Consider the following 16,591-nt stretch of genomic DNA (forward strand, 5'->3'; position numbering starts at 1 on the left):
ATGGTGGGATAGATGCATCTCTGCATGTTTGTGTGAGTGTGTGAATGTCTGTCATAGGAGCAGAGAAGGGAGGAAATTCCAGCAGTCTGTGCTGCCCCCTAGCCAAGACCATACCACTGAATTCACCACCAGTGTGTGCTCAAAAGACTTGCACTAAATACCCCCTTTGCATCCCGATTCAGAATGAAATTTCAGTTAGCAGAAAGGACACTGAGGCTTGATCAAATCAGGATAACAACCCAGCTACCAAAGGAAACAGACTCCCAGCATGCATCAAACCCAAACAGTCGCCACATCAGATGTACTTACGATAAAAGACGTATTCCGTGTAGCTGGACCAAACTTTGTCATCAGTGTATTGATTGACAAAAGAAGCCGTGACTGAAGAATTGCAGGCCACCATGTGGAATCCACATTCTGACAACATATCAAAAGCCCTTTCCAGGTGCCTGAACTTCAGGTAGAACCTGGAGGTGTATCTGTCGGGAGCCCGGTCTGGGTCCCTGCTCTCATTCAAACTTTCTCCAAAAACTTCTTTGACTAGAGCAATCCTGCCGCAAACCAAAATCCGCGGGACTCTCCTGAACTTGGCATCTGCTTGGGTCTCCCGACCCATGGTGCACGACCCTCGGTAGCCAATGGTAATGAAGCCCCACTTTCGATCCGAGGGCATGAGTGACGACAGGGCACATATTCTTGTGTCACTGCTTTGGGAAACCTCCTCGTAATCACTATGGCAATAATCATCGGGGCTCTGCTTGATCTCATCCGGACTCAGAATTTTGACCAAGTCTGGCAGCTGAAAGTACTCGGCTTCCCTTTTGAGCCTCCCTCTTTCTGGAAAATGGTCAGGCAGGACCACTTGCTTGTCCCTGAGATAGTCCAAAATGTAGCGGAACAGGAAGCCATCTCTGTCGATGAATATCCTTCCCTTGGAATCTTTTGCAAGATCGTTGGCCGACTCTCTCTTGGAGGTGAACATTTTCCAAAGCAGGGTGTGGGGAATGCCTGTTAAAGTTGAGAGGCGAGTGAAATAAACCTGGCCGCCCACATTCAGCTCTATCACCTCTGGGTAGGATTGTGCAGCTGTTGCTTGCTCTCTGGGAGGGAGGTAAGTCCTGCAGTTTCCACTCAAGGCCATGATATTGTTAAACAAGCCAACCACAAGCTGTGGGGGAACTCGCACTCACATCCAAGGTTTCAAGAAGGCTCCTTGTACCCACTCCCCCAGGGGTCTCCTAGCATTTAAGGAGACTGGGATGGATGGGTGGGTGGGGAACAGGAAACAGAAATGAGGTTACAGGATTTATTTCCCAATTGTCCAGAAATGGATGATCACAAAAACTGGCAAGGTGACTTGAACCTTACAAAAACAAAGAAATACGAGAATTGAAGAGGGCTCCCTTCACACAAGACAATCACATAACCAGATCTTCCATCAAAGCCCCAAGCAGTAGGATCAAGCCACGTTTCCTTATCATTCACAAGCCTGTTGAATAAAAAGAAAATGAAAAAGAATTATTCCTCTATGCATGGGGGGGAAACCCACACTATTTTAAAAGAGTAAAAAGCAGTTGAGTTTTGAACGCTCAGCATACAACCTATTTAAGGGAATATTTTTCTTGCTCTGTCATTTTTGTTTAGGTTAAAGAGAGGTTGAAAGAGGTTTTAAAAAAACCACATTCCAGGTTTGCACAAGCATCTCATTTAGATTATGCAAATGAGGGGATAGAAGCATTGAGCCTTACCTTGGTTACACAAATGCACAGTTCCTGCGAAGGGAAGCAACATTTCCTAAGCAACCCCCCCAAAAAAATCAGCACTGAGGGTTGAATCTGGTATAGAAGCAAATCCAAAAGCAGGAAAGGGACTGGGGTTTGCGGGGAAGAGAGCAGCTCAGTTGGCAATATCCAGGCAGAACTTAACTGTTAAAACCCTTGCACAGGAAAGTTAACCAGGCTGGGCATCGGAGAGAAACGAAGCTGTGCAACAATAGCTGAGACCAAGAGAGAGAGAGGCAAAAGCAGCACAAATCCCAGGTCAGGACTCTTTAGGACAGGAGAGAATTTCAGGAGGAGGACCTTGCTTCAGATGACTTGCAGAAAGCCCAGATAACATGAAGAGCAGTGAAAGGCAGTTTCAGTGGCATCCCACAGTGGTACCCTCTCCATCAGGAAGGGCAGAGATCCTCCCATGTTCCCAGCCAGGTTGAGAGAGCACAAGCCTGCAGCAGTTTGAAGTGGAGTGGAGCGGGGGTGGGTGAGAGGAAAAGGATGCCCAGGGAAGCTGCTTGCTCTCTGCTTTCACTACCCAGGCTGCTGCCTCTGGTTGCTGGGCTGGGTGGTTCCACAGTTCCCAGTGCAGTTCGGATGCTGTTGTTTCAGCAGTGCAGGGAAGAAACCATCCAGGGAAATGACTATTACATCATCTTAAAGGAATATGGCTTTGAGAAAGCCGAGCAACCTGGAGGGGGTGGGACTCGCGCGCTAGTTCGTTTCCCCTCTTCTTCATTTTTTAACGAGTTGCAGGAGGAGAAGCACAACGTGACGCTGCCACAAGCAGCTCCCCTGAAGCAGCAGCGAAGCTCCAGGAAAGCTTATGCTGCTTCATCCACTGGGTGAAAAGGACCAGTTCCACATTTTGTCCCTTGCAGAGCTCTGTATCCGAGAGTATTTAAGTTCTCTCTTGTTCTAAACGCAGCTCTCTCTCTCTCTCTCTCTCTCTCTCTCTCACTCACACACACACACACACACACACACACACACGTTCCTGTTGCACATTTTTCTGCCTTGATAAACTTGTGTCGCTTTGTGGTGCGATGCAAAATGAAACCTTATGGTTTGAATTCTGCTCCCCCGAACACACACAGTACAAATTAAATGACACAAATATGCAAATCGAAGCTTTGATTTCCCCACACACATACACAGGGAAATGTCGCCCGTTCTACAACAAATTAACTCATCAGGATCTGTCAAGCAGAGCAACCAAAAATCAGGGGGTGGAATGGAAAGCAAACAGAAAGAGGCATCGTGCAGTAGTAATAATGGTCTCGAAAAGTTAGGGAAAGAGTCAAATGATAAAGCACCGTAACCAAGTTTCATTGTGAAGTCTGTAGGGTCCTAAAATGTGCTTTTAAAAGCAGTAGCGCCTGAACCAACTTAAGCACAGAGAATCCAGCAATTCAACACAGATATTCAGGATTTTATATTCTGCACTTTTCAAGGATGAAGTCGTTGCTAATTCTGTTACTGCTGATGATGTTACAAGGATTGGATTAAGCTGCCAGGTAATTTGCTTAAAGGCTTTGGCATTTTCTGAACAAGGTCTATAAGCAGCTTCCAAAAACTTTATTACACAGTGTGTATTTGACATGTGTTAGCTAAACATTTGTTGTAAAAGGGGGGGGGGGATCACTCAAATCACACACTGGCTCAAAATGTTTGTATGGGCTCCAGAAAACACAGCAACAAAAGATAATTCATTAATTTTCTATCCCACTTTTTTGCCCAAATGAAACCAGGGTGGTAAACAACACCAAAGTGGTAAAACAATGTATTTATAAATAAGATGAGACACATTTAAAACATGTTAAAACAATTTCAAACATCTAAAAACATTTAACACAACTAAAAACATGTACAAAAGTCACATGCTCTCACGGATAATAGTTTCAAGGCTGCCAAGAACAGTTTCTTTCACCTATCAAACACTCTTGTAAACAGGAATGTTTTAAGTTCTTCCTGAAGCTCATAATGAGCAAGACAGACACACCTTCCTAGGAAGGTTATTCCAGAAACAGGAAAGCACCACCCAAAAGGCCCTGTGGTGGATCAGTGCCAACCAGGTAGCATTCACTGGGTGTTCTGCTACAATATATTTGGGTGCTTCAGCCTGGTTTATAGGGCTGAGATTTCAAACCTTTACAATCTTGACCAGGGACTTCAAAAACATCGATCTCTGTCCTAGCAAAACTGATAACCATATGGCTAAGAGTGATCAGCAAATTCTGGAAATTCAACACACATGTGCACATACACACACACACACACACACACACACAAACTTTTAGTTGCATTTAACTTCAGTCTTGCTTTGGCCATAACATATTTATCTGCTGTTGCCTCTGTAATAATTTCGCTCCAGCAAAATAAAATAAAACCTTCTGCTGGTTTTATTTTGCATGTTTACAGCACCACCTCATGGCCAAATGAGATGATGGCAGACTTTTTAAGAACATACCTTCTAATATGTAACCTAAATTTGCTGGTCTGTGATTCAATCCCACCAAAAAATAGCAGCAGTCTAGAAGCAACTGCTGTCTTCTTTGGTCATCTAGGATGTGTTGGGCTCAAGCCAAAAAAAAAGAGCACGAGCCACAGATAACAGTCCTGTGAAAAAGAAAATATCAGCAGCATAGATTGAGAAAGCTTACCATGACTGAGCTTGCTTCACTTTGACCTAAATCTGATTCCCTAGAAACTCCAGGTTAAATCCATCCCAGTTCATAAGTCATTACACCTTGGCTTGTATCCAGAGCTGTGCTTCTGCTGTCAGAAAGCCTCTTTAGCTTGTGGAAGGGCTGATTCTGATCTAAAGTAAGAGTGCTGTGTGAGAAAAAATGACCCCAAGTCTAATAATACTAATAATAATAATAATAATAATAATAATAATTTTATTTATACCCCACCCTCCCCAGCCAGGATCAGGGCAGCTAACATCAAAGTATAGGATACATTAAAAACATAAATCAAACAATCGATTAAAATACAGCTTAAAATCAAATTTGCAGCAGAATAAAATCAGATGGCAACCCACGGATTATAACTATAGGGGTTGGGAGCACTGAGTGCTCACCAGGCCCAACTGTTTGTGCTGGTCTTATATGAGCCAGCGGAAAGGGTTAGGGAGGCCACTTACATACAGGGTCTTATTAAAAAAAAATAGTAGTTATAGTACTAATAGTAGTAACAGTAGTAGTAGTAATAATAATAATAATTTTATTATACTCCACCCATCTGCTCAGCCACTGTGGCTGGCTTCCAACAAAATATAAAGGTACAAAACATCAAACATTAAAAGCTTCTCGGAGCAGGGCTGCCTTAATTGTTCAACAATGACATCTGATGGGAGGGTGTTCCAACAGGACAGACCCAAGGTATTTCATTTTCGTGAGGTCTTACACACAACTTTGCACAAGCATATTCTCAGAAACTTTTTCTGGCCCAGTAGAATTCATGTGCCACAGCCTGTATCTCCCTTTTTCACCATGTTTCTTATACTGTTGCACAACCCCTAATACGCTTCAACGCTGTGCTGCAAGACTTTCATTGGCCCTTGTGCAGGCACTAGCCATATACATTTTCATCTTCTGGTCCCAGTTCATTGGACCCAAGTCATGATTTTAAAATGAATTAACTGAATTTCTGCATATTTACTGCATCAAAAGATGGAAATGTGTGCATGTGTGTCAGGGGTCCTTTACCTTTACCTTTTCTAGTCTTTTAAATTGTCCAGTAAGTAACACAGAACAACAGTGTCCTCCCCCAAAAAAGTGGCTAGAGAGTTTATATGCATGGTGTTTGCATGCATAAGAATGGCTCAGCTTTTTTGCATAGTTTGGCTACGTAATTATCAGCGGTAGACATTTGAATGTGGTGTGTGTTCATAAGACTGAAACATAATTTATGCAAAGGCATGATTACTTGAAATTATTTATGCAGAGTTGTGCTTGCAGTTTACAGAGGCTAGCCCCTTTATTAAATTTAAATGAAACATCACAAGTAGTATAGCATTGTATTTTTAGGAGAAGGAAGCAGGGGTGCCTTCCTTATTAACTTCAACAGGCTTTTTAAAAGACCAAAGAAGCTGTTAGGATGGAAGGAGATCGCGGTGTGACCTGTGGCACTGAGTCAGAGGGGGTTAATCCTTCCCTGTGTCATGCCATTTTACCAACTAATATCTGGCGCACTTGGAGCAACAGCAGCACAAGGAGGGGATGGTGAAAATTAGATTGGATTAATGTTGGATTCCTCTGTTGCATATCATTAAAACTCGCCTTTGCACTAGCGAACAGAGAATATAACCCATAACGAAGAAAACACGTTAGATAAACAGACAGGCCTTTTTATCTGGCCCATCATCATTTCTTAATCCTAGCGGTTACAAGAGAGGAATAATGTCCATTAAGAATAACAACAAACTAAAAACAATTTAAAGGGTAAACAATTAAGTTCAAACCAATAAAACCATAGCAGAAGCCAATCTACAACTCATATCTGTTCCCCACAAAAAGTCTAAGGGAATGGAATTTTTTTTAACTGGCGCCCGAAGATGAAGGATGGTGTCAGTCGTATCTCAGGGGAAGGGAGTTCTGGAGCTGAGGTGCCACCGTTGAGAAGGCCCAATGCCAGGTGGGCTTGTCTCATTTGTGGGACCACAAGACGGTGTTCTCCACTGCTTAAAGCAGTGAGGGCCAAACTTAGGTCTCCAGCTGTTTTTGGACTACAACTCCCATCATCCCTAGCTAACAGGACCAGTGGTCAGGTATGATGGGAATTGTAGTCCCAAAACAGCTGAAGACCCAAATTTGGCCAACACTGGCTTAGGGTGCTGACTAAATGCTTTGAACATTTAAAACATTGATTTCCTTCCCAAAATATTAAAAGCCAGCACAACCCAAACTTACTCTAGTTGATACCATTTCTACAGGCCATAGCTTATCTCCAAAGGCCACAGAGAAAACTAGTTCAAGGCCCATTTAAATGTAGTGAGGAGTGGGTCTCTACCCCTTTTCAGTCTCCCTTCTGTTTCTCCCTCCTTTCTGTCCCCCCACCCCCGGTTAATATTATAAATTGGCAGACTGGATTTGTTCTTTTTAGCTCAACTAATATTGATGCAATTTGTCAAATAATATTTATTTTTTTATAGTGTAACTTATTATTGGATGTCATATTTCATAAAGTTCAATAAAATCATTTTAAAACAAAACCTGAGCTTACTTCTGAGAATAATTAATTGCAAGTAAGGCAAAGAAACAAAGAAACAATAAAATTACTCTGGGGAAACATTCTCAGAACATGCATCACAACCCTGAGGTTTGGGACCAGCCCCTTCTTCAGGGGATGAGGAAGAGTACTAGGAGTCAGAGGGAGCAGCCCCAGCCCCAAAAACACTTGCCTGGTGCCATTGGCCCCTCCAGCCCTAGGATGCTGCATTGCTGTTCTCCGAATCAGAGAACCCCATTGCAGAAAGCCTAGTGAAACCAGAGTCTCCCTGCTACCCCAGTGGAGTAAAAGACTGCTAGACCCTTTTAGCTGAAGAAGCACCTTTCCATGAAGGTAGAGCTTGCAGCTGTGACAGATCTGCTGCTCTTAGATAAAGCTCAGCCTAAGGCTGACTGGTGCTGAAGCAACAGCAGAGCCTTGCTATCTCAATGAAGAGGTTAGCTTTCACAACAGGAAAGCATACTCTGTAGTCATTTCTATTTGAACATGAAATCTAGGAAACCCCTGAATCAAGGAATTTAATGGATACTCAGATTCTACAAGTAATACTTTCAATCAGGGAGGTGAATGCATCTCTTTGATTTTAGCACAGTTGATTAGTGCCCATTTTACATCCACATTGCTATCCAAGTAAAAGTTGAATAAGTCAAATTTCAATTAAGGTTGTTCACCAGGAAACTCTTGAAAATCTAGCCAGGCATCTGCTCTAAATGTGTTATGCTACCATGGCACATACAGGCCTGATTCAGATATAAAATGGTGGAAACCATGGTTTCCTGCTACAACAAGTATTGGGTTTGTGCATGCCTCCTTTCCTTTCCTCCTCTTTTACATGCCAGAGGTGCAGACAGGAAGTATCTGTTGTAATATGAGTTCTAAGCAGCTGCGAACATGCTCGATGTTTACATCACATGATGGGTCTAAGCGTGGGACAGGAAGTTCCAATCTGTTCTCAGAGTTGTGTTCTCAGTGTAACATGAAACCTTCCTGTTGTTTGTGTCCAGGAGGTGTGAGCCAGTTGATCGGAGGATTCTGAGAGAGAAGTCATGCTTTTGTACAGTGTACAGTCTGGAATAAAGTAGAAATGAAATAGACTACTTTTCAGACTGTTTTCTTTCTCCTGCTGCTATGCAAGGGGGAAGGGAGTATGCACCTTTCAGGAGGGAGGTGTCGCTTATCCAAGACCTCCCTGGTCTGTCTGGATGCCAGCCAGGGTAGGTCACCGGCAACAGGCCCCAAGAGCCTGGGAAGAGGAGCCAGCCTTTCCCGAGGGGGCCAGTTTCCAACAGTATCTTTGTTTAAGAAATCACAATTTCCTGTGATGTCCAAACTCAAGGAATTGTGGCTTGTTGTGGTTCTAATTATTGAACAAATCTAAAGCTAATAACCCAATTTGATCCTGGTTTGTTCTCACTAATTAAGGTTTAAGCAAACCACAGTACTCCAAGTTTAGACATCACAGGGAACTGTGGTTTGTTAAAAACCTGAAAGCAAAAGTTTCTGATTTCACAGAGTCACTGCTGCTCATTCACATATCAGAAATCCATGGTTATTCAACATATTTGAACTAGGCCATAAGATGCAAGCTACTTCATAGTACAGGGTGCTCCCCCACCATCCCACTGCCTTTAATGCTATATGTTCCCCAGATCTGACAGACAAACTGTTAAGGGAGTGTGACAAAATGAAGTGAAAATTATCCACTGAAATAAGAGGTTATCTATTGACATAGTGGTAAGACTTACAAGTGGTAAATGTCTACTTAAATGCAGCTGAAATCCTAATAAAAACCTTTCACCACTTAATGGCAGGCTTTATCCCAAACCTGGCAGTCATCAATGTAAGAAGCTTGAGTGCCATAAAATATAATACATTCCAGCAATTTATAGTGTGATATTATACAACTTGGCCCCAGATGCCAAAGAAAAGAATGTCTTCCCCAGCTGTTCAGTGGGGGGGGGAGAGCAAGAGAGCAAGAGCACGCAAGCAATTACAACACAGGGAAAAGAAAGAAGATAAAGCTTCTTCACATACCTTTGAAGCACATCTGAAGTATATCATTTTCATCCAAGAATTCTGGGCTCTGGAGTTTACCCTACACAGAGTTACAATTGCCAGCAACAGCTAACAAACTACAGCACCCAGAATTCTTTGAGGGGGGAGGTGTTTTAAATGGATAGTTTGTGCTCAGCCACAATGTTAATGAAAATGTGTAAACGTGGTTTTGCACAGAAAATTGCACATTTCATTTCTTTCACATCAACTGCCATTCTTAGGACCCAGACTCTCCGAAAAGGGAAGACATAGACTGTATTGTATGTCAAGATGATATGCTGGTTTCGGATAGATGAATCTTTTGTTGGCAAAAGAAGAAGCAGCCTAGACAAGGGGTCAGCAAACTATGGCCCGGGGCCCGGATGCGGCCCAAAAGGGTCGCAAATCCGGCCCGCACTGCCATTTGAAAACACCCGCCAAGTGTCTGAGGCTGAAAGGCCACATCGACATTTACCTCAACATGGGGCGGGGCGGCAAGCATCTCTAATGCGGCTTTTCAGCAGCGCAAGGACTGATTTGTCAGTCCCTGTGCAGCGCTGAGGTAAACTCCGATGCGGCCTTTCATTCATAGAGCTGCCGCCAACACGCCTACCTCTCAGTGTTATTCTTTGGAGGTTCACGCCCAGCCTCAGTTAGACTCTGGGGTTGTGGCGCTCATCTCGCTTTATTGGCTAAGGGAGCCGGCATACAGTTTCCGGGTCATGTGGCCAGCATGACTAAGCCGCGTCTGGCGAACCAGAGCACACACGTAAATGCTGTTTACCTTCCCGCCGAAGCGGTACCTATTTATCTACTTGTACTTTGATGTGCTTTCAAACTACTAGGTTGGCAGGAGCAGGGACCAAGCAACGGGAGCTCATCCCGTTGCAGGGATTCGAACCACTGACCTTCTGATCAGCAAGCCCTAGGCTCTGTGGTTTAACCCACAGTGCCACCGGCATCCAGGTGTTTTGGCCAAGAACCCTGTACCCTCATCAAAGAGAAAAGCCTTTCACATTGACTTAACCATATTGGAACTCTGAAGTACTAATACTTTCCTGCTCCTCCACATTGAAAATGCTGTTAGTAATACAAGATGGAGGAAACTGGAGAGGCATGACAGTTCACCAAAGATCAAGAGCACTGTGTGGTAAGTTGCAAATGCCTCATAGAAAATTGCATTTGAAGCTGAGTTTAAAAACAGCTTGTTACAAAATGAGGTTCAGATGTTCATAGAAAAGTTGTCAAGAAATCTATCACGTGCAGACAAACCCTTGGACAAGTTTAAAGTAGTTAAAGAGGAAGGGCCACATGTCATTGTGGTTTTGCATGATGAAGGTCTAGGTCAATCACCAGCTTTTCCAAAGAGGGCTGGGAGAGACAGTTCTCTGAAATCCTGGAGAAACACTGCCAGTCAGTGTAGACAATAGTGAGCTAAATGAATCAATGATCGGATTGAGTATTACACAGCTTCCTGTGGATTCTATCTGTAAACATGCATGGCATTTTCAGCACAGTAAAGCCAGAGTAAAATTCAAATTGGGCAGTCCAGCAATAACAACAACAACAACAATTTATTATTTATACCCCACCCATGTGGCTGGGTTTCCCCAGCCACTCTGGGTGGCTTCCAACAAGAGATTAAAAATACATTAAAACATCTGTAATTAAAAACTTCCTTAAACAGGGCTGCCTTCAGATGTCTTCTAAACGTCAGGTAGTTGTTTATTTCTTTGACATCTGATGGGAGGGCATTCCACAGCCCCCAATTTTGGAACACACCTCTCCAACAACAACAAAAATGCATACAAAACATCTCTTTGAGAAAAATGTGCAAAGAAATGTATGTTAGTGAAAAAAGTATACAGGAATGTATTTTTAAGGGGAAATTAATTGAGGAAATGTGTACTTTAGGCAAAATTGAATATGGAAATGCGTTAAGAATTTTTGTCCATACATAAAAAAAGAATTCCAATTAAATCAAGATTAGAAAATGAGAAACTGAAACAAAGATTAATAGATTCACTCATCCAGTGCACAAAGGATCTTCTATCATCTATGTTTAAGACAGCATCTTGCCTCAATTCCAAACATTTTAATACACTGAAAAAGCACAAGGGCCTCACAGTATCTGAATAAAATATATACAGATGGCAATTAGAATTGCTGGATATGCTCCGAATCCAAAGCAGTTTGGGTTTTTTCCATCCGTGATGGGAATACCGAACTCTCAAGCTTGGAGTAGGGATAAAATAAAATAAGCCTTATTCTTGGCTACCCAATAGATTCCAACCTTTTAATGTTACTAGCCTTTACTTTACTTGCTTTGTGGATGGTTCAAGAAGACAAGAAAACTATGAATTATTCTGAAAACGGATAATAATGTTAAGAAAGTTAATTGAACATCAACAACAGAAGCTTATGTCTCCTCCTTTAAAATAATGGCTGACGGAAGTATGGACACTCCCATAAATATTAAATCTCACCAGAGCAAAAAGTCCTTTTAAAGTTATTATTTCAACCTTTTTTACCTTGCAACATCCCAGAGTGCCGGGCAACACCATTAATGGCCTTCAAGAGCCTTAAAAACTCACTTGTTCCAGCTGGCCTTTAATTTGGATGGTTTTTAGGTTGGTGTTGTCTTATGCTATGGGTTTTGATCTTCCAGTTTTAGATTGTTTGGTTGTTTTATGTTGTAAAAAAATACAATATAAAAGCGTCCCCAAGCTGCATGGAGCTGTGAGATGGAGCTGAGCAAGGGAAGACTGGCCTGAGGCTGCTCTTGAAGGCTGTGTAATTTGCTGCCTGAAAATCAGGCAAAAGTGGTCATGTTAATTGGCCTCCATTTGGTCTCAAGTGTGTCACATGCCTGTTTTATCCACACTTTGGGAATGAGTCCTGTTCTTGTTACTTTCAGAATTTTGTGTCATTTTAGCAATATATAAGAAGGATTTAAACCACAATCTGGTGTGATCTCACTGAAGCCAATAAGACTGTTCTGGAGAAAGCTTGTGAGAGAAAGAATCTGATTTATAACATACACACACACACCCATACAACAACAACTTTGCTTCCATAGTCGCCTGTAATTAATAAATAATACAACAAAACGCCCCAGATAAGCTGAGAGCAGCTATGGAAGCAGAAAGATATCTCATTGTAAATCCATACAATGACCTTTGATATTTTTGACATAAAAGCTTAAACTGAAGACTTTCTTACCTGTACTTGTACAACATTGGATGAAATGAAAGTGTGTATCCCAATGAAAAAGAGTTACAGAGTTCAGTATAAATAAAAATAGTGCATCTGGCATTCTCTATAAGCAAGGCAGAAACACGGATGAGATTGAGCTTTGCAAGCCATAATAATAATGAATAATATGCTCACTAAGGGTGAAATTTGCATCACCTGAACAGGGCTGGGGTAAACTGACTTTGTAGAAATGAAAATGAGAAAGAAAGGCACTGGTAAGGTAAAACCAACTTTTGATCCATTGCCAATGTATAAGGCAGCTATACTTTCTTCAATATTTCATGTCGTCTCTTCCTAAAAAATTCAGTAGGAGAAACATGAAACATAGCCTTTTTTTCCTTGGGGGCACATCTGAATGTGTTCTCATGTACCATTCCTAATCATATGTTGAAGCTTGAATAGATGAAATTAATAATCTTTTCCAACACATGGGAACGCATAAGTAGGAAAAAGATATATATGTTTCCATGTTAGGAGCAGTGCAATGCTTTTTCTTTGCACGATCACTTTCAGTTTGAGAAAGATGCTTATCCATAGATGACTCCAAGCACCAAACGACTCACAGTCCTTTGTAGCTTACATAAATCCAGAGGTCTGTTTGGGTCACATCTTTGTGTTGTAACTGCACCTAGGGGTTCAATACCAACAGACAAGGGAATCTAAGAATTCAAAGACTTAGGGCGAGATTGCAGGAAGCCACATGCAAAAGAGAATCACATATTCAAGTCATTTCTTGATCAAGAGCTCTAACAATGATTTGACAAAACAGATTCATTGGAAGAAACTGGTAAGCTTAAACCGTTGATATACAATGACTTTCTTTGATGATGAACCACAAAATAAAATGGCACTTGATAGACTTCAGTGGTTATGTTCACAAGGCATACTCAGACATGATGAGTCTAAGTATCCAGCAGATCATACCTGCACAGTTTTTGGACTATTGGCCAGGAGATAAATAAAGCTGTTGGTTTTCCTCTCCGTTTCAGTGGGTTCATAAGCACCTCACAGGCCAAAAGCTGATAGAGCTTATTCAGCTTGGAGGGTCACATCTTTTAAACTCTGGGTAGATACTATATGGGACGTGGGTGGCGCTGTGGTCTAAACCACTGAGCCTAGGGCTTACCAGTCGGAAGGTCTGCGGTTCGAATCCCCATGACAGGGTGAGCTCACGTTGCTCAGTCCCAGCTCCTGCCAGCCTAGCAGTTTGAAAGCACGTCAAAGTGCAAGTAGATAAATAGGTACTGCTCTGGCGGGAAGGTAAACGCCGTTTCCGTGTGCTGCTCTGGTTTTGCCAGAAGCAGCTTAGTCATGCTGGCCACATGACCCAGAAAAACTGTCTGCGGACAAATGTCGGCTCCCTCAGCCAGTAAAGCGAGATGAGCACTGCAACCCCAGATTCGTTCGCAACTGGACTTAACTGTCATGGGTCCTTTACTTTTTTAGATAATTTTGCCCCCTTTTAATATTCTTTTCATTTTAGAAAGTTTTTTTTTAAAGGAAAATGGTCTAAAAATACCAACAGCAAAGCTTTATTACTTCTTAATATGTTTCAAACCTTGGAGGAGCACATCTGTACTATACATTTAAAACATCATCATACCACTCTGAACATTCATGGCCTCCCCCGAAGAATAGCTTGTTAAGGGAGCTGAGCATTGTGAGATCCCTTTGCCCTTTACAAAGTTACAATTCCCAGAGTTCCCTGGAGAGAGAGATTGCTTTTTAAACCACTCAGTTTAACACATAGCAACCATATGGGTGGTGTCACTTACAAGAGAGTGGGGGGGTCACTTTGTGGTCATACAAATCTGTCTCTAGGCTGCTTTTAGAGCATGCAGAATGTTAAGAAGCTGACTTAAAAAAATATCTATTTCTTGAAATTGAATTTCCCTCAAATCTTTGCAAATGTTATTTTCATAAATGTTCTCAGATACAGAGTGTGTCAAACTATAGTACTGCAACTCACAATAAAATAACAGTGTTTTAAAATAAATACGGTATATTCAAAAGCAGTATTTTGTCTGCAGACAAATTATGTGGATCAAGATAAAGTGCCTTGATACAGTTCTAATAGACTGAAGTGTAAAAAAGCTGAGGTTGCTCTGGTGTATAAATCATGGCAACCCTGAATCTAGAACTCATCCTTCTGACACACAAAGGAAGATTTAAGCATGTGGTAAAACCAAGCGAGACATATTGATCAAAAGATGCCCAGAAACATACTTCATACAGGGGAAAAGGGAAAGAAATGATGGCCACAAATGTTTTCATAACCCTAGAAAGTTGTACAAGCTCAAATTCTAACAAACCCCTTATATCAAAGTATGATTAAATATCAGACAAGGACAGAGGGCTTCTCAAATACCAATAGCATGGCTCTCCTAAGTTCTCCACAAATGGCAGTGGTGGCGGCAGTGGAAAGGGGCTGTTTCCTTCAGCCTGGCTTTGCAGAAGGGAGAAGCAGTGCAAGGGACTCTGACTTCTGTAAAAGTCCCACTTAGACCATACCAAGGGACATTTCATTGGATGCCAGCATTGGACACTCACCCACTCTTCTGTTCAAAACAGGAGAGATGTGGAAATAGCTTCTCTCTATGAGGGTGATGATATGAATGCTTTCTTTCCATTTAAGGGAAATGATGGGAGCCATGCTTGCATTTTTCCCCCTGCTCTTTTAGATGTGAAACCCATTTTGTATTCTGTCAATCTTTCATGGCAACCATTTTGTGATTGGCACCCTCAACACTTTCTCAGGATTCCAAATATTGTCCCCACTGGCCCATAAAGGTTGGCAACTGCTGTTTTTATCATTGTGTTGATGTGCGGAGGAAAACATGAAGGAGCTTAACGCTGCTTTTTCACCTCCTTTGTACACACTCCTCTTCTCTGCAACAAATTGAGCATGCGCTACTTACTCTACCTCCAAACACTCGTGTGCGTGTGTGTTTGGTTTGCTTGCAATATATATACAGTGTGTGTGTGTGTGTGTGTGTATGTATGTATGCCAGTAAACATAAAAAATGGAACCAACATCCTGAAATAATCAGGGGCTTAGGCAGAAACAGAAATGGAAGCGAGGAAGAAAGTGGAAGTAGGTGGAGTTGAACCACCCCACACAGGAGATGCAAACCCCCCACTTGTTCTTAGTTGCAATTTGCTCTGAATTTCCCCCTCCTTTCCAGATTATTGTCAGGTGAAGAAAATCTGGATTAAGGGAAAGAAAAATGTGATAGCAATGATTCCTGGGGTATGTCAAACAGACATAGGGCATTTTAAGGGTAGGACAAGAAATTTCTGATCCACTTTAAAGGAAGGTATGGAAGGGCCCCATGGCCTGCCTGAAACCTTGGAGAACCAATCCCAGTCAGTGTTGACAATCAATAGTCTTGGCCAGATATCTTCAACTTTTTCAGACCCAGCACCCACTTTTAACCTATTTAGGGACCCATTTCTTAAACCTTTACCGTATATTTGTGTGGCGTTAGTGCTCCTGTTGTGACCCTCCTTGGATCAGACTGTGACCCACTAATGGGTCCTAATTCACCAGCTGAATACCAGTGGTCTAGACTTAGCAGAAGGCAACAGCCAATGTTCCTAATCCTATAACACAATTATTGATGTTGATGCTATTTCTGTGGTTGATTTTGGTCTGTTTCATTTTGTATCATTTTTTTTTTTTATGTATGAAATCTTTATATTCTACCGAACAGTCTCCTTCCTTCCTTTGGTCCCCTCACCCTCCCCACCCACAGGTATTCTGATTTGTAGTCAGTTGAACAGTATTTTCATCTTTGATTTCAACGCTAACAGAATAACAATCCAACAATAATGCAATTCTGAAAATTGATTCCACACACAAAAAGGAATCATTATAAAATGACAGTTCTCTAACAATGCCTCCACTGTAAAGAAAAGCTTTTTGTATTCAATTATGAATATATATATATGTAGGTGCAACCAATTTGTTGGCTTCATTTCCTTCAGTCAAAGTAATATAAAATTAATTTTGCTCCAGGGTTCTCGTTGTAGTTAAAATAATTCTTTGGGGGTTTTTTAAGGTAAAAAAATGTAGAAAGGCATTTAAATCCAGCAGGCTTTAAGGAAAAAAATTCTCTATTAACTTTAATATGAAATTCTTCTTAGGAACTGACAAGCAGTTCATTGATCTATATGTCTCAAGCCACCTACAGAATTACATTTCTAAATTACTGAATATATCTAGCAGATAAATTCCTAAAGGCCACGTGTATAGCATGAAGCTTCAATAGATTATAGGAGACAAGAAGACCAGC

The 16,591-nt window shown here is 41.7% G+C and overlaps 1 protein-coding gene across 1 annotated transcript in view; it reads right to left on the reverse strand.

Annotated features, from left to right (window-relative positions):
- The window catches only part of KCTD16 (potassium channel tetramerization domain containing 16), a 147,581-nt gene extending 144,944 nt beyond the window's left edge, over positions 1-2,637 (reverse strand). Inside the window, exons 1-2 of the mRNA XM_053376687.1 lie at positions 1,749-2,637; positions 310-1,489 (exon numbers count right to left, since the gene is read on the reverse strand). Of these exons, the coding sequence (XP_053232662.1) occupies positions 310-1,141 (832 nt within the window). The 5' untranslated portion in view covers positions 1,142-1,489; positions 1,749-2,637. The remainder of the gene's footprint in view (positions 1-309; positions 1,490-1,748) is intronic.
- Between the last annotated feature and the right edge of the window lie 13,954 nt (positions 2,638-16,591).

Source organism: Podarcis raffonei, chromosome 2 (genome assembly GCF_027172205.1).
Source record: "Podarcis raffonei isolate rPodRaf1 chromosome 2, rPodRaf1.pri, whole genome shotgun sequence".
NCBI classification, from domain to species: domain Eukaryota; kingdom Metazoa; phylum Chordata; class Lepidosauria; order Squamata; family Lacertidae; genus Podarcis; species Podarcis raffonei.